The sequence below is a fragment of the Balaenoptera musculus genome, chromosome 20 (assembly GCF_009873245.2).
Source record: "Balaenoptera musculus isolate JJ_BM4_2016_0621 chromosome 20, mBalMus1.pri.v3, whole genome shotgun sequence".
In the NCBI taxonomy this organism is placed as follows: Eukaryota; Metazoa; Chordata; class Mammalia; order Artiodactyla; family Balaenopteridae; genus Balaenoptera; species Balaenoptera musculus.
Window position 1 is genome coordinate 55,970,349 of NC_045804.1, and position 21,445 is coordinate 55,991,793.

At 52.1% G+C, this 21,445-nt stretch overlaps 1 protein-coding gene across 2 annotated transcripts in view; it reads left to right on the forward strand.

The window, feature by feature from the left end:
* Window positions 1–17,504: 17,504 nt before the first annotated feature.
* Window positions 17,505–21,445, forward strand: part of LOC118887268 (heparan sulfate glucosamine 3-O-sulfotransferase 3B1) — a 44,375-nt gene continuing 40,434 nt past the window's right edge. The window contains exon 1 of one of the 2 annotated variants that reach the window (XM_036837996.1): window positions 17,505–19,237. In XM_036837996.1, coding sequence (XP_036693891.1) covers window positions 18,684–19,237 — 554 coding nt within the window. In that variant the 5' untranslated portion in view covers window positions 17,505–18,683. The remainder of the gene's footprint in view (window positions 19,238–21,445) is intronic. The other variant, XM_036837997.1, reaches the window with a different exon arrangement.

The window sequence follows — 21,445 nt, forward strand, 5'->3', positions numbered from 1 at the left end:
TGGTCCGTTTGGCGGGGACGTAGTGCATTTGTTAGTCAGTGCAAAAGCCTCCTTGGCAGGATATTAAATATTACCCTGGCTATTCACGAACACTTCATATTTCAAGAAAGGAAGGGAGGCTAAGGCTGCGTCCTATAAATCAGCCTTTCGAAGAGGCAGAAAGAGGCAAACATTTGATAAGTCTATGTCGTCGTGCTCGGAGATCAAAGGCGCTAACGTCTGTACTCATGCATCCGGCGTTCCGGCAGCAGCTCTGACACACCGAGGCTGGGCCGGCTGGGGAGGAAAGGATTAGCCAGTTCTGATCTGTGATCGGCCGGGTCTCGGGAGAAGTAGGAGGGTGTTGCGGCTGAGTTCTGGGCTGGCTGTGGCAGGAGAGGTGGAGGGCCTCCCCCTTCAGGCTCTCGCTTGGGACCGTGGTGCATCTGCTCCCTGAGCCCACTTCACTTGGAGACAAACGTGACCAGGGATAGACCCGCAGCCCCCAGCATCGAAAAGCTGAAAATACCTTGGCTGTTGGGCACAGCAGGAGGCCAGGTGGCCAGCCCTCTCTGCGGAGGGTCCCAAGCCAGCCCGGGGCTCCCTGGGTCTCAGGCTGCTCTCACCACCCCGGGCCTGTCCCACAGCCCCGTCCCTTTACTTACTCTGGCATCCACTTTGCCTTCCCGCAGCTTCTCTTTTACACAGGGGTACCATTGGGAGCCCCAAGGAATGTGCTCCAGAAGTCCTGACCCTGGTGCCCCACATGGACAAAAGGACAGTGAACACAGAAGGACGGACATCTTCCTGCCAACACCACGGGCTAGAATTGAGCCACTTGACTCATCTTCCCCAAGAGCACACAGCAGTACCCACCATCTGGTGTATTCAGCTATCGCCTGTGATCTGGATTTATAGGGTGGCCACTAGGATTTTCCCACCTAATTGCTTGAGATCCGATATGGTCCCTTCAGTGATTATAATTCCTGATTCCCAGATGGATGCGGCTGGAAGGTCGGCTCCTTTTCCAGGAGAGTTAAGGAAGCAGGCTGGACCCAGGGCCTCTTGCCCACCTTGAGGTGCCAACAGGTGTTCTTAAGCTGCAGGAACGTGAGCAGCCTCAGCAGACACGGACGGAAATCTTTTTCTCTTTTTGGACGACACCGGTCACAGCTCCCAGACTCGGACTGGACCGTATCATCGGCTCTCCTGGGTCAACAGCTTGCCGACTGCGGGTCTTGGGACTTTGTCTCCATAACTGCAGGAGCCAATTCCTGTCAACCAGCCAAGCCCTCAGTCCTCTTGGTTCTGTTCCTCTGGAGAACCCAGGCTCATCCAGATGGGTTTTGGCAGAACAAATGTGTAAGGATGACATCTCTGCCCACGCTGACTCAAGCTTTCTCTCCCTTACTTGCCTATGCTTCTCTGATGTAGAGGGGCCGCCCTGTTAATTAACCTTTGTCGCCTCACTGAGAAGGGCTCCTAGCAGTTTAGAAAGTCTCAGGGAGACGAGTAGGGCATGTAGACACAAGGCTTTAAAGAATTTTGATAGAGTCTTTATGTAGTTGTGAATGACTTGGTAACTTCTGGGTTTCCTTTTGGGGGGCACCTTTTATATCTTTATATCATACCTACGTGTGACCAGAACTGCCCAGACAGATGTGCCTGGGCTGAGAAGTAAAACAAACATATTTATATGTCAGTTTTATAGCCTCTTCCCAAAGCACTGTCTTTGTCTGTGGATTATGGGCACCCAACTAGCATTAGATTTAGAAAGACTGATGGTTACTCATAGAGCCCGGCATGGTGTCCTATGTCTAGAGCAGCAAGATTCACGTATTTTAAGGCGTAGGAGGTGAGGCCCTTGCCACCTAGAAAATGGACACACGCCTGTACAAATTTGCAAACTATTTCAGAGGGTCCATGGATCCCCCTGGTCTCTAATATGGGGAGGTGGCTCTCAACAGATTTTCCCTCGCTCTTTTCAAGTGTCTTAGTCATGCTGACACATGTCTTATCTCAGGCCGACTGCTTCAGAAATTTCAAAGAGCACATATGTCCGTTCCCTCCACACACTGATGGAGAAATCATGCATTTAGGAGGCAGACAGATCCAAGTTTGAATTCGGGTCTGCCCCCGGGCAGGGGTCTGTTCCCACCTCTACGAGTTCCCGTCTGTAATGCGGTACGATTCCTGCCGTTTCCGAAGTTGGTGAGGGAGGCCGGGGACGGGACTGGAGCAAGTAATTCGCACGCTTTGCTCCGTCCTGCACTGCCCCACTGAACTGTCCGATGAATGATTTTCCTGAATTGCCCAGCTGTTCTGGCCCCGAGCAGACACAGCCCGCGGCTCTGAAGTAGAGCAAGACTGGAAACAGAACGGCGATGCTTCCGCACGTGGGGTGCGGGCGGGCGGGTGTGCGGGTTTGCCCTGCAGGGTGTCCGGCTCTGTTTCCGCCCCCCCCGCCCCCTCCTCGCAGGTCCTTTTCTGTTTCTGTTTAGACGCCTGAGTTCACCTTCACTCAACAGCACCTCCTATAGGGGACCCCGGTTTTCTGCTCACCCTGCTTCCTCCTGAAATCTGTACTGGGCGTTCAATACCTTGTACTTCTGTCCTTGTTTTTCAAGGGTGAGCATGTACGGCGTCAAACAGCATCTGCTACAGAACTTGTTTATGGAGTTGACTCGTCGTCCGTTCCACTTTCCTTTCCTCTACACGTGGCCCTAAGTTCTCCTGGTCCCTCCTTCCTGCAGGAGCTATGACTTAGGGCCAAATCAGCCCTGACTTCCTCCCCATTTGTATTAGCTTCCTAGGGCTGCTGTAACGAATTGCCACACACTAGGGGGCTTAAAAACAACAGAGATGTGTTCTCTCACGGTTCTAAAGGTCTGAAGTCTGAAGTCGGTCGGTATCAAGGGCTGCAATCAGGGTGTCAACAGGAGTAACCTCCCTCCGAAGCTTCTAGGGGAGAATCCTTCCTTGCTTCCTCCAGCTTCTTGTGGCTGCTGGTGTTTGTTGGTTTGTGGCTTCATGACCGTCACACTCCAGTCTCGGCCCCCTTTCTCACACAGCCCTCTCCCGTGTGTGTGTGTGTGTGTGTGTGTGTGTGTGTGTGTGTGTGTGTGTGTGTGTGAAATCTCCCCCACCCCCGACCTCTCTCCTAGAAGGACATGTACATCCTTAGCCAGATCCCACCCAGGTAATCCAGGTTAGCCCGCCCATCTCCACATCCTTAACTTAATCACATCTTTTGCTATGTAGTAGTCACAGTTTCTGGGGAGTAGGGCCTGATATCTTTGGGGGACGTTTTTCAATGTCATTATCAGCACCTAAAACTCCAGCCGTTCATCTGTTCAATAGTAGCCAGATAATCCCTGCCCACAGCCCCTTCCCACGAGAGCTCAGCTCCCCCCCGCCCCCGAGACCATCTCAACCCTGTGTTTATCCCGCTTTGTCTCTCCACATCCCCTGCCGCCATCCTCATGGACAACAGCATCCATTTTTAATGAACCGGTGACTCCCTTTGATCTGACAGCCCTCAGCCTCCCCACCGACTGGAGGTCCAGCCTCACACCCCACCCCCACCTGCCAGCAGACCTGTGTCCCTAGGTCCCCTGTTCCCTCCACACGGGTCTGCAGGAGGAGCTGGATGGGACACACCTTTGCTCACCTCGAATCTCCGCAGCTGCCCTCTTCCTTTCCCGGTCTTTCTGTGGACGGTCCCATCGGTGTATTCGTCAGGACGTGTTTCCTAGAGCTGCTGTAACAAATGACTACACAGACTTGGTGGCTTAAAGCAGCGAAGTTTATTCTCTCACAGTCCTGGAGGTCCCAGCGTAGGCGGGCCTGGCTGGCTGCCGAGCCTCCGGTGGAGGATGGGCCCCTGGCCTCCTTCAACTTCTGGAGATCCCTCGGCTCATGGCAGCAAAACTCCAGCCTCTGCCTCTGTCTTCGCTGGCCTCTCTTCCATGTCATCCTCTTCTAAGGACACTTGTCATCGGATTTAGGGCCCGCCCTGATCCAAGATGATCTCAACTCAGAATCCTTACCTTAATTACATCTGTAGAGACCCTTTATTCAAATAGAGTTGCATTCACAAGTTCCAGGTGGACATACCTTTTGGGAGACCGCCATTCAGACCCCTGCACCTCTCCAACTTCCAAATCTGAAAAACACAGCATGCTGCAGGGCGTGGGGGCTGCTTGCTGCAGCCAACAAAGGGCCAGGTGATGCAATCTGGGAAGCCTGAGGAAATAACTCCCAACTGATGGACCTTGACCAATGGGGGACAAGAGAAGGAGGAAACCCCTACCAGTGGTAGATAAACCCCCGTCCCATCCTGTGGACCTCCTTCCACTCTTCTGAAGAAGGCTAGTGAAAAAAAAAAAAAGATAAAATAAAATAAAAATAAAGAAGGCTAATGAGCCAGGCTGCCTACCTCTTCCAAGCTCTTCTCCAAGTCGCCCACAAGTACAGCCTCTCCTCTCTCCTTCCCTGGCCTCACTTCCCGTGGCTGCTGGTCCGCACCCTGTGGGCTTGTGCCTCTCCAGTAGATTGTTAGCATGTTGCTGCTCGCCTCAAGCCTTGTTTTCCAGAGGAATCAAGCTGCGACTCCGTACAGCTGTGCCCTGAGTTGCCTTCAAAGGGGCTAGGGTTAGGATGTTAGCTGTGGGCTTTATGTATATAGCCTCTATCATGTTGAAGAAGCGCCTTTCTATTCTTAGTTTATTGTGTGCTTTTTATCATGAAAGTGTGTGGAATTCTGTCAAATGTTCTTTCTGCATCAACTGATATGATCATGAGTGTTTTTAAAAATTTTTCCTTCATTATATATATATATTTTTAACATCTTTATTGGAGTAGAATTACTTTACAATGGTGTGTTAGTCTCTGCTTTATAACAAAGTGAATCAGCTGTACATATACATATATCCGCATATCTCTTCCCTCTTGCGTCTCCCTCCCTCCACCCTCCCTATCCCACCCCTCTAGGTGGTCACAAAGCACCGAGCTGATCTCCCTGTGCTATGCGGCTGCTTCCCACTAGCTATCTATTTTACATTTGGTAGTGTATATATGTCCATGCCACTCTCTCACTTTGTCCCAGCTTACCCTTTGCCCTCCCTGTGTCCTCAAGTCCATTCTCTAGTAGGTCTGTGTCTTTATTCCCGTCCTGCCCCTAGGTTCTTCATGACCATTTTTTTTTTTTTTTTTAGATTCCATATATTTGTGTTAGCATACAGTATTTGTTTTTCTCTTTCTGATTTACTTCGCTCTGTATGACAGACTCTAGGTCCATCCACCTCACTACAAATAACTCAATTTCGTTTCTCTTTATGGCTGAGTAATATTCCATTGTATATATGTGCTACATCTTCTTTATCCATTCATCTGTTGATGGACACTTAGGTTGCTTCCATGTCCTGGCTATTATAAATAGAGCTGCAGCGAACATTGTGGTACATGACTCTTTTTGAATTATGGTTTTCTCAGAGTATATGCCCAGCAGTGGGATTGCTGGGTCGTATGGTAGTTCTACTTTTAGTTTTCCTTCATTATATTAATGGAATGTGTTACACTGATTAATTTTCATATTTTGAACCACCCTTGCATTTCAGGAATAAATGCTGCTTGGTCATGGTGTATAATCCTTTTAATATACTGCTAAATTCACTTGCTATTATTTTATTGAGGATTTTTGCATCAGTATTAATAAGGGATAATTTTACTGCATCCTGTACATTTTGGTTTCTTTTTTTCATTTGTTTCAAGGTATTTTTAACTTTCCCTTATGATTTAATCTTTGACCCATTGGTTGTTTGAGAATGTGCTGTTTAATTTCTACATATTCGTGAAATTTCCTATTTTACTTCTACCGTTGATTTCTAGTTTCATTCCATTGTGTCCAGAAAAGATACTTTGCATGATTTCAGTCTTTTAAAATTTACTAAGATTTGTTTTGTGACCTAACATACAGTCTATCCTAAGAATGTTCCACATGCTCTTGAGAAAAATGTGTATTCTGCTGCTGTTGGCTAGGGTATTCTGTATGTCTATTAACTCCAGTTGGTTTATATTGTTGTTCAAATCCTCTATTTCCATATTTATTGGTCATCTGTCTGATGATTCTATCCATTATTGAAAGTGGGGTATTGAAGTCTCCAACTATCACTATATAACTCCCTTTACTTCTGTCGATATTTGCTTTATAAATTTTGGGGGGAGGGTGTCTGTTGTTCGATGCACATATGATTCTAATTGTTATATCATCTTGATGAATTGACCCTTTTATCAACATATAATGTCCTCCTTTGTCTCTTATAACAATTTTTAAATTTAAAGTCTATTTTGTCTGATGATAGTATATCACTATCTCTTTTGGTTTAACTATTTGCATGGAATATCTTCATTCTTTCACTTTCAAACCATTTGTGTCTTTAGATCTAAAGTGAGGCTCTTCTGGACAGCACATAGTTGGATAATGTTTTCTTTATCCACTCTGCCAATATCTGCTTTTTGAAGGTCTAATCCATTTACATTTAATGTAATTACTTATAAGGAAGGACATCTGCCATTTTGCTATTTGTGTTCTGTATGTCTTATAGATTTTTTGGTCCCTCATTTCCTCCATTACTACCTTCTTTTATGTTCAGTTGATTTTTTTGTAGTGATCCACTTTGATTTCCTTCTCACTTCCTTTTGTGTATATTTATAGATCTTTTCTTCATGGTTACTATGACACATTTAAAATCTTAAAGTTATAACAATCTAATTTTAATTGCTATCAACTTAACTTCAGTAGCACATACTCTGCTCTTATACAACTCCTTACCCACCTCTTTAATGTTATTGTTGTTACGAATTACATCTTTATACACTGTGTGTCCAACATCATATTACGTTGATTTTTATGCATTTGTCTTTTAAAACATGTAGAAAATAACAATAATACTGGCTTTTATATTTGCCCATGTATTTACTTTTATCAAAGATCTTTATTTGTTTATCCAGCTTTAAGTGGCTCTCCAGCATCCTCTCATTTCAACCTGAAAGAGTCCCTTTATTATTTCTTGCAGGGCAAGGCTGAATTCACCAAAACAAACTCTCTCTGGAATTACCCAATGGGATCTAATTGCTTGAATCATTACTTAGGTAGTACCTGTGTTTATACTCAGGAGTCCTTGAGGCCAAAGACAGATGGAAGGTCATGAAATGCTACCTTCAAAGGTCAATAATTCCTTCCTGGATGGGGCAAAGGCTCAGCAAGGTCTCTTCTGGATCTTTGCTCCTCTGGTGCCAACTCTGTGCAGGAATCATTCAGGCTTCCTCAGTTGCTTTAGGAAATAACTATTTGTTTCTGAGCCACCAGATAGGAGGCCTGGGGAGGGGGAAGAGATTCCTTGTGCACAGCTGTCTCAGTTTCCAACTGAATTCCCCCTGCGTATCCATGTATTAAATTAATTTGTCCTTTTCACTTTTATAATAAATAGATACCTTTATAATATCTACACTTAAAGCTATCAAGATGGTTCTGGAGACTGTGAGCTGTATGAAGGCATGGACTGCATTTCTGTTACTAGCACAGGGCCTAGCCACAGGGGTAGCTCAAGAAAGGACAAATAAATGAATGAACAGATGAATCAGCAAAGGCTTTGAGCTAGTGAAAAATCCAGAAACTCACTTACTTTATAATCTAGGGGCTCCACAGCAGACCACAGACTGACATTACAGAGTATTTAAGTGGCCATTAAGTAAGCTATTACTCTAATGCAATAACCCAACGTGCTTAATTACTTTAATTACTTTGAGCAGCAACAATTCGTTGGCCACCGACTATCAGTCTGGGACGGTGCCCAGCGCCAGGGCCGGGTTGGAGGAGGGTTTACACGAAGTGGGAGAGTTGGTGTGTGGATGGCGATGTGTGCAAATAGGGGGATGTGAGCTGTGCACAAGCGGTCTGGGCGTCTCCCAAAGGGGGCTGGATTGGGAGGCTCTTGCGTGGTGGGGAGGAGGCAGTGGGGGATCAATGGCCCCTTTTGCTGCGGTTTAGATGACCTTCGCTTTGCTGAAAATCAGTGTTCGCGTCTGTAAACAAGAGTCAGAAGTTCTCTTGCTCTCAGGAGCTCTCTGGAAGGAACAGGGGTTTGTAAAGGTCAGAGGTTGGCAGTTGGATTTCCTCCGTCTGATCTACCTGTGTTTGGCTCAGATATTAATGACCCCCAAGGCTGTTCTTAAATTTTATTTCAAACATGTAACTTTTAAAATCTCCTCACGTATAAAGTGCAGGCAATTTCACATAAAGGTCCAGTTTTCTAGCTTTGCTGGGAAAAATCGGGAGATCTGGCAACAGCGACCCACTAGCCCGGAGTGGCGTCTGCTGCTTTCCTGTTCACTCAGCCTCTCAGTCCTTTCTAACCTGGCCAGGCTTGGTCTAAACTGTCGGCCAAGTTTCAGGACAGGTATCTGAACAGGAGGCGTTCACGTGATTCTCATGAGGGAATGTCCGTGGGGGTGGAGGGCGGGAGAGTGCCCCCTAGTGAGTTAGATCAGAACATCTGAGTGTGTTTTCAGCCCCAGAGGTTCCGAAGGTGCCCCCTCTCCACTTCCTCATCTGAGAATCACGGGCCATCATGAGCTACGGAGCAGAGGCGAGCACTGGGGCAAGGGAGGGGGGTGTGACAGTCATTTATTTACGTGTGATGAGGAGAGCCAGCATCCCTTGAATGCCAGCACGGGTCTGGCATTGCTCTAAGCCCTGACAGCATTACCAACCCATTTTACAGACGGAAACTGAGGCACAGAGACATTAGTAACTTTTCAAAGAGCCCTAGGATGGCAGGTGACAGAAGCAGACAGCCTTGTCCAGATGAAATCAGAGTTGAGAACCACAGGTGCACACAACCAAGAACCACGGAAAGTCTTCGAGTGGAAGAGTGACAGGTAGAAATCAGTGTTGGTGAGTGCAGTTAATCAAGGTGGGCAGAGCAGAGCCAGCAGGTTAAACACTCATTGGTTTAAACACTGATGGTCAAACAATTTCCACAAAGAGCTTTTACTCCAGAACAGTGTGTTACTTTCAACATACTGGTAACCTCCTCGGGACACAGTCTTAGGGAAACCAAGTAAGAGGCAGCTCTGGGTTTTACAAACCAACCTCATTTTTTAGGTAGATTCACCTTTGTGCTGTTGCGCCTTTCAGATGGAGACGGGATTGAAAGTCTGATACTGGCCCCTGGAATTTTGAGAGGTGGGCAGACCCCTATGGAGACAAAGCCCACCTTCTATATCATAACTAATTGTCACAGGTGGCCGATGGAAGTCAGCATCACTATCTTCTACTCATATTCTTACTTCACAAAAAGTACCAGGCGTTCCTATTTCAAACGGGTTTCCCAAAGGCTCGAAGTTAAGAAATTCATCAAGCGCTAATGGAAGTCAACAGGAAACCCATCTTCCTCCTAAGGCCAGTTTTTCCAGTAATGCAGTTAGCAAAGCCAGGGAAATGGCCGGCGGCGTTTATGACAACGGGAAACTCACTTATCTGTTACTTCAGCCTCTTTGTGGACTGTTGGGAATCGGAGATGAAGAATAGGTTACAAAGGTGATCTCCAGAGGGAGAAAGTGAAAAGTGGGAAAGAAGGGTTGGAAACGAAAGAGGAGAAAGCGTCCACAGTGAAGTGGATGTGACATTGGAGTCCACACGACACTGTACCCCGTTGCTTCCCGCCGCTTGAAGAGGGACCGGTTTGAAATACCTGAGAGCTGTACACAGACCTTTGGGAGATAAGTTATAAGAAGCACTGGTGCTCCCAGATACCTCCAAAGATTTTCTCTTTGATTAAAACAGGATTCCTCTCTAGCCAGTAAGTAAGGCGGATCTGGTTCAAAGGCTCTCAGGCTGCCACCTGCTACTTCAAAAGCGCTTTCAGTCCCCTGAGCGATTGACTGTAGGACATTTGCACTCCTGGGTGCGGTTTCTACCATTTTCTAGACATGCTGTCTCTCTCTGCCTGAAGGAAGGAGCAGTCTGTGAAGGTGGGCTTCAGTACAGACCTGATTTGTCAGCCTTTACGGCTGTGATGGTGGAAGTGGGACAAAAAAAAAAGGTCCCATTTTGATGGCTGAAAAATACAGATAGGTCAGGATTTTAAGGGCATTGATAAAGAATCTGGGTTGTTCTACATTTAATATTAAACGTTGAAGTGACTGAAAATTCCCCACCTGTGTTGCTGCAGGTACTCTGCCATCCTATAAACAGGGCCTATAAACTACAAAAAGGTTATCATATCAACGTGTAAAAGTACTCTAAAGCACACTAATTATTAGAGAAATGCAAATTAAAAAGAAACACGGTGAACTCACCCATTAGGATGGCAGCTATCAGAAAAAATAAAATAGCAAGTGTTGGCAAGGGTGTGGAAAAAGTGGAACTCTCGTGCCCTGCTGGTAGGAATGTAAAATGGAGTAGCTGCCATGGAAAACGTTATGGCGGTTCCTCAAAAAGTGAAACAGAGAATTACCGTAGGATCCAGCAATTCCTCCTCTGGGTAGATATCCAGAACAATTGAAAGGAGGGTCTTGAAGAAATATGGGTACACCCTTGCTCGTAGCAGCATCATTCATAATAGCCCAAAGGTGTAAGCAACCCCACTGTCCATTGATGGATAAATAGATAAACAAAATGTGGTTTATACAATGGAATATTATCCATCCTTAAAAAGGAAAGAAATTCTGACACATGGTACAACATGGATGACCCTTGAAGACATAATCTGAGTTAAATAAGCCAGACACAAAAGGTCAAATACTGTATAATTCTGCTTAAATAGGTACCTACAGTAGTCAAATTCATAGAAAGAGAAAGTAGAATGGTGGTTGCCAGGGGCCAGGGGGAGGGGGAAGAGGGACTTATTATTTAATGGGAGCAGAGTTTTGGTTTTGCAAGATGAAAAGATTTCAGGAGATTGGCTGCAGAGCAGTGTCAATGTAGCTAACGCTACTGAACTGTACATTAAGAAATGGTTAAGATGTTAAGCTTATGTTATGTATTTTTACCACAATTCAAAATAAAAAGAGAACAAAACAAAAAAATACCCTAAGGCAATGGTTCTCAAACTCAGGCACACATCAGAAGCTACCCGGGCAGTGTTGTTACTACACAGACTACTGGGCCCCGCCCCCAGAGTTTCAGGTTTCTTTTCTAACAAATTCCCAGGTGATGCTTCTGCTGCTGGTCCAAGGACCACACTTTGAGAACCACTGCTCCAAGGGTTCCATAAAGTGTATCTATTTTTTCTTCCAAAAACAATGGGAATTTGCTGAAATTTTCACCAATAACACCTAGCACCTTTGTAGAAATAACCGCACTCTCAATGAGGTGGAATCTCATCATTGCTAAACTTGTACAATGTGTCAGGCACGTTATTAGACACCTTATATGCATTTTAATTCAGTCCTTACGGACTAATTCATTTATTCAACAAATACGCATTGAAAGCCTACCCAGGGCCCTATGCCAGGTGTTCAGTGATAAACAAAGCAAGTATGTTCCTAGCCAAGGGCGGTGGGGTGTACAGTGATACAGTGAATGAACAAACAAAATAACGACAACAGTTATAAATTACTGAAAGCGCTGGGAAGAAACGAAGTGGAGCTGAGCTCAAAGAAGACCTACTTTTGATAAAATGATCAGACAAGGGCTCTGAAGGTGTGATATTTAAACTGAAAACTAAGGATTAGAAAGAGCCTGTCATGCAAAATGGAGGGAAAGAGCAATTATAAGGAGAGGAATCAGCATGTGCAAAGGGCATGTGATGGGCGTGGGAGGGGGGACTTGGGATATTTAAGAAGTTGATAAAGGCCAGTGTGGCTGGGCTGTCATGGTCATTGGAGTGTAGAACAAGATGAGCTGGGAAGGTCAGTAGAGCTGCAGCAGGCAGGGTTTGTAAGCTGGGGTAAAGGGTGAGGATTTTATATGCTTGTTGGGGAAACACTGGTGGCTCGTGAGCAGTGTCAAGGAAGACCCAATGGTCAGCCGAATCTAATGCTGCTTAGACCTCATGGAAAATTCAGACAGAAGCACGTCCACTGGATTTGACTTCCAGGGGAAGCAGGGTGTCTTCGTCAGCTCGAGCTGCTGTAACAAAATCCTATACACTGGTTGGCTTCAATGACAGACATTGTTTTCTCACCATCCTGGAACTGTGAGAGTTCTGGAACAGGCCGGGAAGTCCAAGGTCAAGGTGACGGTCGATTCAGTGGCTGGTGAAGATTCTCTTCCTGCCTTGCCGACGGCCACCTGCTGCCATGTCCTCACTTGGGGGGAGTGGGGGTGGGAAGGAGGAAAGGGGGAGTGTGTGTCAGCTCTCTGGTGTCTGTTCTTCTTGACAACATGAAATATACACTAGTTAATTTTTTTTAAACTTAGAAAGGGTGAAAGCAAATATAAGTGTGTTAATTATTTCTCAAAGCAAGGAGTCAATAAATACTGTCTAGAAGTAAGATATGTAGTTTAGAAAGTTATTTTCTTCTTAACTTTAGCAGAATCTTTTAGGAAACCATACTCCCAGGGATAAAGAGACATTTATTACTTCAATAATTCCTTCATTTTCAAATGGAAGTTATCTATAGTTAGCATTATTGAAAACTCACACACACACACACACACACACACACACACACACACACACACACTGACATGGAATGATCACCCATATCATGGCATTACTATTTACTTAATGCTCCCATTTGGAAAAAAAAAAAAAGACACAGTAATGTATACTTGTTTACTTGTATTTGCATAAAATGTTTAGCAACAGTGGTTGCCTTTGGAGAGAGAAACTTGAGGATCGGGGTTAGAGAGTCATACTCTACTCTGTATTTCTTACAGATTTTTCAGTGTATGCATAAGCTGCTCATTGTTTAAAAAAAAAAAGATGGGACTTCCCTGGTGGGTAAGACTCCGTGCTCCCAATGCAGGGGGCCCAGGTTCCATCCCTGGTCAGGGAACTAGATCCCACATGCATGCCACAACTAAGAGTTCACATGCTGCAACTAAGACCTGACGCAACCAAATAAATGAATAAATGAATAAATAAATATTTTTAGAAAAGAATAACTGGCATTATAAAGAGGAAATAAGAGGTGAGAAAGTAGAACCTGCACGTGTTTGGCTCTGAAAAGGAGCAAAAAACAAACAAACAAATATATATATACACTATATACATAAACATAGGAGTATGTTTGGATACTGATTTGAACCATACCATAGAGAGGGGGGGACACAGGTCAGGTCGGGTTCCTGGGCGATGCCCTTGGGACCAACATCTGTAGAAGGAAGAGGAGGGGGAAGGCTTGGGCAGGGGGCGATCCCAGCTGTGACACCGGCCCCACGTCCTCTGCCAACTGGGCAGGAAGCCCTCAGAGATGCCGGGAGCCTGCTGGGACGACCAGGCCTTTTCTCCCTGCTCCGTCATTGGATGGGGCCCTCCTGGGAAGGGGCGTGACTTCCGGCCCTCAGTCTGGAGGTGCTGACAGCCGAAGGCCGTGTGCTGACAGCGCTCCCGCAGCTGGGGCAACGCGTCCTTCGCTAACGGGGTCTGGCTGGCACATCCGTGTCCACACAGCAGAGACTGGTGTCAGGGACAAGGAGATGGGAGGGGAGAAGGGCTGAGGTCCAGAGCAGTACTGGGGGTCACTGTGTGTCAGGCTGGCCCGCAGCTTCTTCCACTGCAACGAGAGGGAAGAAGGAGGGGTAGGAAGGAGTTGGGTGAGTGCTAATGTGCGTGGATGTCTGGTGGTAGGAAGGTGTAGACAATCCCCGTCAGCATCTACGTTCTCAAAGAGGCTTTGAGAAACGCTGGAGGGATCAAAGGTAAGAAACTATGTCTCAGGAGCTGGGGAAGTGGGCCTCCTGGGGACATTTAGGAGAGTTGCGCCCTTATGTGCCCGTGGAAGGCTGTGGTGGGGAAGCTGAAACAGGACCAATGATCCCTAAGGCACGATCTCTTCCCGCAACTCAGTAGCTCAGGCCCAGAAGGGTGAAGGCAGGATTGGCCTTGTATTTCCACAGCCAGGAGAGCTTAAGGGAGGAAGATGGGGCTGAAGGCTTCTGTAGGAGAGGAGCTCAGGCTCAGAAGAGGTGTGGAACTTATTCAAAGTCACACAGCCGGTAACTGGTTGGGAACCAGATGAGAGAAAGTAATGCAGCCCTGGCGTACCAAAGTCAGGGTCCTGGCAGGAAAGACGTGGCACACTCCCGCTGGGTAATGTGGCAACTACTTAAAAGATGCTGGAGGGGAGAACACAGGGAGGGCACGTGCCTTGGCGCTGGAAAGGGGAGGTGTCGTCACCACCCTAGGCCCGCAGAGGCCAGGCGGACAGCCATTCCAGAACCTGGTGACAGCAAGGCTGTGTGGGAGGACTTCCCAACAGGAGCTGTGTCTTGCAGGACATGGAAGCCACCAGCCTTTGATGACCCAGCGGAGAGGGAGCCTGGGGCATAAATATCTGTTCTGCAGTCTCCCCACCACGCCCTGCCCCTTGGCCGAGGGCAAGGGAAGCTGTGGCCCAGAGCAGGGGGCCACGAGGGCCAGGGAGCCGGAATCAGCACACGACCTTGACTCCTCTGGACACCAGCCACCAAAGCAATCGGGGCACCAAACGTCTTTTATCCATAAGACAAGAGCCACCATCCCTCTTCTGTGGTGTGCCGAGGGCTCCTCTTAGACGGCCGCGCTCCTGCGACGTCGCGGGACGATGGGTCCAACTAAGCCCGGTGGGCACACGGTCCCCGAGGTGCAGCTGGAGCGCAGCCTGGGAAAGGGTTTCCTCTCGGCGGCGCCCTCAGGCCACGCGGTGTCAGATCCCGCGTCTGCCTGGCCAGCCGCAGCGCCGGGCCCGGGCAAAGGCTCGCCTCTGGCCGGCAGCTCCCCGCAAGGAGAGGGCGGGTCCGGGGCGCGCCGGGGACAGGTTCCCTCCTCTGGGTGCTGGGGCGCCGCGACCGTCTCCCCACCGCCGCAGCCGTCGGAGCGACCCCTGCGGGCGGGCATCTGGGCGCAGTGGGGCACAGGGCGGAGCGAGCCTGCAGTCGCCAACCCGGGGCCCGCCTCGCTGCGGGGTCGGGGGGGACACGGGTTTCGGTGACGGGAACCGGGCTCCGGGCCATCAGCTCAGGCAGCCCAGAAAGTGCGACCCTTGCGGCGAGAAGCTGGGGGGCCCGGCCCCCGGGGGAGCTGGAGGGTCGGTGGGCGGAGTGGCGGGGGCTCGAGCCCAGAACCAGAGAACCTTCAGGCGGAAGAGATCGCGGGCGTCTTTTGGCTCAAGTATCCTACTCTACAGGCGGGGAATTTTAGGGCCAGAGAGTGACCCGACGGAGGTCGTGGGCAGCAGGACCTGGGGGAAGAGGGACAGGCGGTGGCCCCTGGGGCGGCCTGTGCGTTTCTGAGGGAGAGGGGCTGCCTGCCACGCTAGCCCGACCGAGGCCCGAGGCGAGCACCCCATAGGTAAGCGCAACAAGCCATCCGAAAGAAACCGTAAACCCTACAGCTGTGCTCAAACTCAATTCGCTCCTTTGCGGGTTTCCCGAGGGCAAAACTTCTGAATAAGTTTATCCAAGGGAACCCTTTCTCCGGGTCTGGGTGGCCGCGTTTTGCTGACGGCCAGGCTCGGGCGTGGGGCGCCCCTGACTGCTGAGCCATGATTGCGGGCAGAGGCTCCAACTGGGTTCACGGTCAGCCTCGCCACCACCTCCGCACAGGCTGACCTCGGGTTGCGCCTCCGCAGAACCTGCAGCGGCCCCCACGCCTGGAGATTTCGGGGCGCGTCTCTGGAGAGCGCAGCGAGCGGTCCAGCCGAGTGGGCGGAAGGGTCAGAGCGCGGGGTCACGGTGCAGGTCCGCCCCGCCCCGCCCCGCCCTGCCCCACGTAACGGTCCGCCGGGCGCTGCTCAGGTCCGCATCACCGTGCGCATCAGGCCGCGGAGCCCAGCTCTGCGCGCTGCCGATTGCTCGGCGGTCGGGGCCGAACGCGCTCGGGTGGCGAAAGCGCTCGGGCGGCGACTTGGCCCGGGGGGCGCTGGGCTCCGCGGAACTCTCCGGGCAATTTCCGATGCCCATGTCTTTGCTTCCTCTCTCTCCTTCCTTTCACCCCCGGAAAAAAAAAAGTCCTAAATATAGCCGGTGGACTCTTTTTTCTTTTACACTGGATTTTGCTAACCCGCAGGACAGGGACCATTTTTGTTAGGATTATCAAAAAAACAAAAAAAATTTTTTAAACCATTGCTTTCACACCCAACCAGGCCTGAAGTTAGCCATGTGGGAGCTACATTCGCCTGAACACGCACAAATCATAAACCGCTATTCCCTTCCCCCCAAACCCACAGAAGTCCACAAACTCTAAGCCGCCTCCGGATAGGAGGGACTTCATTTCTCCCCGAAATAATGTGAATTTGAAGAAACCCTTCGGAGACACTAACATTTTCCCTGTCGCTTTAAAAAAAAAAAAAAGTCGGGCTAAGCTAACGCTCAGAAATATATTCTCATGTTTTAGAAGTTTAAAATAAACTTATAATAACTTAATGTAATTAAAAAACTAAAGGTATATAAATCACTTCCGAAGAAAGAGAGGGGAAAAGAGGACGGGAAAGAAAATTTCCCTGCGAGTATAAAAGGAGGAGGAAATCCTCTTCCTAAATTATTTTCCCCTCAGCCATTCTATAAGAAGATGTCTTGGGCTTGAGAGTTACCAGGAGGTCGCGCGGAGCACAGCTGGGCGCGGGGGCCCGGTGGGGGGCCGCAGGGTCATCGGAACCCTCCCGGGTCGCCGTCCCCCTCTCTCGATCAGAGATCCTCACGGCCTACGGGCTTCCTCGGTGTGCTCCCGACGGAGGGGAACCGGGCCCGGGGCGGGACTGCGGGACTCGGGACACTACCTCGAGAGGGGACAGCCAGGGGACAGCGCAGCAGGGGGCCCGGGGCTTGGTGGTTCCGCCGCCCGCGCGGACCAGGAAGGTAGCGGGGGCAGCGCTCAGCCGGGTGCCGCGCGGGGGTCGGGATCGGAAGGAACGTTCTGTCCCGGAACCGCCCGGGGCCAGGCGTGGGAGGCCCGCTGGCCCCTCCGGGTCGCCGGCATCCAGAACTTCCTGAGTGCCACCGGGGTGACTGGAGCACCCGAGCTTCCAACCGGAACGCGGGGCAAGAATGCAGCAGAGCGCGGTCCCGCCCCGCCCGGGAGGGTCACTTTGCGGAGGAAAACCCGGGAGAGAGGCTTGGAGTGGACTTGAAGTGCAACTCAGGGATCGATTTGCTCCGAGTTGACGTTTGACTTAGAAAAAAACATCGGTGGTAAAAAAAACAACACCTAATAATTCGTGTAACAGGTCAGCAAACCGAACCGTCTCCTAAATGAGGGCGAATGTTGGCTTTGATATTTATTCATGGGAAGGGAGAACACTTTCTTCACCTAACGTCCTCAACAGCCTCATATCCGGACAAAACTTTCTACACGTGACTTTCACACTCACTTTTCGACCAGGAAAATTTCCCCCAGCCTTTAACTCTCTGTTAATTTCTCCCTTTTTTCTCCCGACTTTTCTTTCCTCGGCACTTTGGGAAGCGAGGGAAGAATTTTTCCTGAGGATGGTTTACACCGACCCCAGTTAACCGGCAGCTGGAGAGAGATCAACTCCTGGCAAAGAATAAGAAGCAAAGACTTAAAAAAAATTAAAAAAAAAAGTTTGACAGCGATTTCCACTTAAACTTCCTAAACCGGTGCCAGTCCCGAAGGGTCCCCCCTCCGAATCCCGGCGTGGGGTGGGCGGGCATCTCCGGCCTGACTCTCGCTCCTCCACTCCCCTCCCTATTTCTAACACACGCACACACCACGATTCCGCCCGCGAAACATCTGGATGGGGACTTGCGTCCCCGCACATGGACAACTGCAGCCAAGGCTGGCTCCTGGGGAGCAAGTGCGGAAGTGCGCGCGGAAGCCGGGGCGCAGCGCTAGGTCTCTCCAGCGTCCTTCCTTCCAGCTGCTCCTGTCACCAGCGCCTGGCTCCGCCCCTCGGAGCCCGCCTCTTGTCTCTCAGCCAATAGCAACCCCCGACTGCTCTCCACCGCCCCAAACCCTTTCCACACCCCCACGTTCCGTGAGCCGGTTGGCTGTCGAACCCTCAGCGGAGCGGCTGGATTTGCATGGTGCTCCGTGTTTCTGGTAGGTGGAGCGACCCGTCACTCCCGGTGGCCGGGCCCGCCCACTCTGCCTGGGTCCCCGGCTCTCTTCCTGCGCAGTTCTACTTTGCAGCCTCCGCGGGGAAGTGCCGGGGCTGCAGTCAAGGCTCGGTTCGCAGGACCGCGGGGAGGCAGCCCCGGCGAGCGGCCGTGCAGCGCGCACCGTTTGGAGGGGCCCGGGCGCGGGAGTGCGGCGCTCTGCTGGCCCCGAGCGCGGCGTCGCAGCACCCGACCAGCAGTTGCCGCCACCCGACTTTCGCTCCAGTTGCGGCTCCTCCGGGCAGCATGTCAAAAGCCGCCGCCGCTACAGCTGCCGCCGCCACCTGGGGAAGAGCAGCAGCAGCAGCGGCGGCCGCGGGCGCGCGGGGGCAATAAGCCGAACTACTCGGCGTCCAGGGAACTCTCTCCGCGCTCACGGCTCCGGCGGGACCCGCGCCATGTGCTGAGCCATGCCCCTCGCCGCGCCCGCGGGCAGCGCATGGGGCAGCGCCTGAGCGGCAGCCGATCCTGCCTCGATGTCCCCGGCCGGCTTCTGCCGCAGCCGCCGCCGCCCCCGCCACCGGTGAGAAGGAAGCTCGCGCTGCTCTTCGCCATGCTCTGCATCTGGCTCTACATGTTCCTGTACTCGTGCGCCGGCTCGTGCGCCGCCGCGCCCGGGCTGCTGCTGCTGGGCTCGGGGTCCCGCGCCGCCCACGCCCCGCCGGCCCTGGCCTCAGGTCGCGACGGACCTCCCTCGAGGCTGCCGTTCCCGGCGGCGCCAGCCACCCAGTTGGCTCCTGGCGGGGAGACGGCCGAGGGCGCCGTGAGCCAGGAAGAGCAGAGTCCCGAGGCGCCGGACTCCCCCAGCCCCATCTCTAGCTTTTTCAGCGGGTCCGGCAGCAAGCAGCTGCCGCAGGCCATCATCATCGGCGTGAAGAAGGGCGGCACGCGGGCGCTGCTCGAGTTCCTGCGCGTGCACCCCGACGTGCGCGCCGTGGGCGCCGAGCCCCACTTCTTCGACCGCAGCTACGACAAGGGCCTCGCCTGGTACCGGTGAGTTTCCCCGGCAGGGCCAGGGCTGGGGCCTGGGGCGCCAGCCGTGATCCCGACGGGGAGAGGAGGGAGACGTGGCATGTGTTGGTGGAAGTGACAAGGGTACAGCTTCGGACCACCGGGGTCCGGGAGGGGCCGAGCAACGACCGCGCGGTGCTGGCCCGCAGCGCGGTACGTACGGGGTGCGCTGGGCTCCGCTCTCGCCACAGTCCGGAGAAACTTCTCGAGGAGCTCTGGGGGCTCAGCGGCCCACGGTGCCCTAAGATTAATCGGGCGATCTCTCCTAAAAGAAGGAGGGCAGTGACTGCGACGGTGCTCAGGGGAGCGCGCGACCCTCTAACTGTGGCCGCGGCCCAGACGAATCCAGCCAGCGTCGCTCGCATTTTATTTTTCCTCTCGGATCCGGGACGGTCTGCGCCCCGCCGGTCGCCGTCTCCGCCCCAGACCAACTTCTTTTTTTTTTTTTTTTTAAGAAATTCACGTTCTTTTATTTACTTATTTATTTTATTTATGACTGTGTTGGGTCTTCGTTTCTCTGCGAGGGCTTTCTCTAGTTGAGGCAAGCGGGGACCACTCCTCATCGCGGTGCGCGGGCCTCTCACCATCGCGGCCTCTCTTGTTGCGGAGCACAGGCTCCAGACGCGCAGGCAGTAATTGTGGCTCACGGGCCCAGTTGCTCCGCGGCACGTGGGATCCTCCCAGACCAGGGCTCGAACCCGCGTCCCCTGCACTGGCAGGCAGACTCTCAACCACTGCGCCACCAGGGAAGCCCCAGACCAACTTCTAGAGCAGCTTCTGCTGCCCAGATGGGGATGGGGTGAGAGCAACGCCGGCCTGCGGGGGCCGCGGGGAGTCTGTTCACTTTCCGAAGGGGGTCAGACCGGCTCGCGGCCGGGCAGCCTGGGCTCCGGAGGGTGAGCCAGCGGGCGCGCGGCGCGTGGAGCGGTGCTGGTCCCTGTCGGGCAAAGGCGCGCACTGCAGCCGGCGGGAGGCGCGCGGCTTTGAAGGCTTAGCGGCGCCCGGGACTCGCCCTCCCGTTTTCCGCCTCCCGGGCCGGGGTGCTGAGAGAGCCAGGGCAGGGAGGCGTGTCTCCGCGGGCCCTTGACACTTTGGGGTGCAAAGAATATTCGGGGCCCGTTGATTGAGAAATGCGGGTTGCCCAGAGGTCGGGGCTTCTGTAAAGTCGGTTCTCCGGTCGGCTTGTGGTTCGGTTCAAAGGGACAGGGGCCCCTCGGGGTCATAATCACGACCCCTGCTCAAGGCTTCCCGCAGTCTTTGGGGTGAGCCGTTGGGTCGCTCGAGTTTCCGGTGAGGCGCGGGTGGGCCCGCGGTCCAGACTCGGGCCTTGGGAAATCTCGTCGCCAACCAGGGGCCCGGCCACCGGTCCCCACCCCTTCTCCGCGGTCACCATCTCCGAGCCCCGCAAACATGACTTCCTCGAGCCCCCGGCACCCCTCCAGGCCCAGCTAGCCTCCAAGAGGGTGGAGACTTCGGAAAACAAAAGGGGAGAGTCGAACCAAACCCCATTCCCTGCCCGCAGCCCCTCTTCGGGGACCGGGAGAGCTTGGAGGATAAAAGGGGGCTGACCGAGCGGATTAAAACCGCTCTCTTCCTAGCCTCGCCCTCCCCCTCCCTTTTGTCCTAATGTTTTTATTATTGTCAGGAGTTGCCCAAGTCTCGAGGTTTAGCCAGCCGTGACAGTCACCCTTCCCACTGTCCCCGGGCCCTCGACACCGGTTGTTGCGAATGGGGGCTCTGGAGCCCGAGCCTGGGTCCACGTCCCGGCCCTGGCAGCTGGCTTGTCGCGCGGGCCTCACTGCTCTCACCTGTGCAATGGGCGGCCCGGTTCTCCGACGCGCGGGTCAGGTGCCTGGCTGGCAGATGGGGGCCTCTCTAATTGCCAGCTATTGTCATCGATCGTATTGTTGTCATTATTTCTGCCACCACCGCTCCTCCTCCTCGGAGGGCGATGCCGGGGGCCGGGACGTCAGGCTGTAACTAGCGCCCGTCCAGGTAGAACCCACCGGAGGCCTGAGGCAGCCGGGGATTTTCTGAGATCAGACGTAGTGGGGGCCGGGCTGGGAGGAACTGGCAGGAAAAGAACTGAACCCTTAATGTCGGGCGGTTCTAGAAGCACCTGGGTTGGGCAGTGGAAGTCACCACAGGCAGATTCGCGCAGTCTCTTAGGTGGCCGCCCTCCACCTGCCA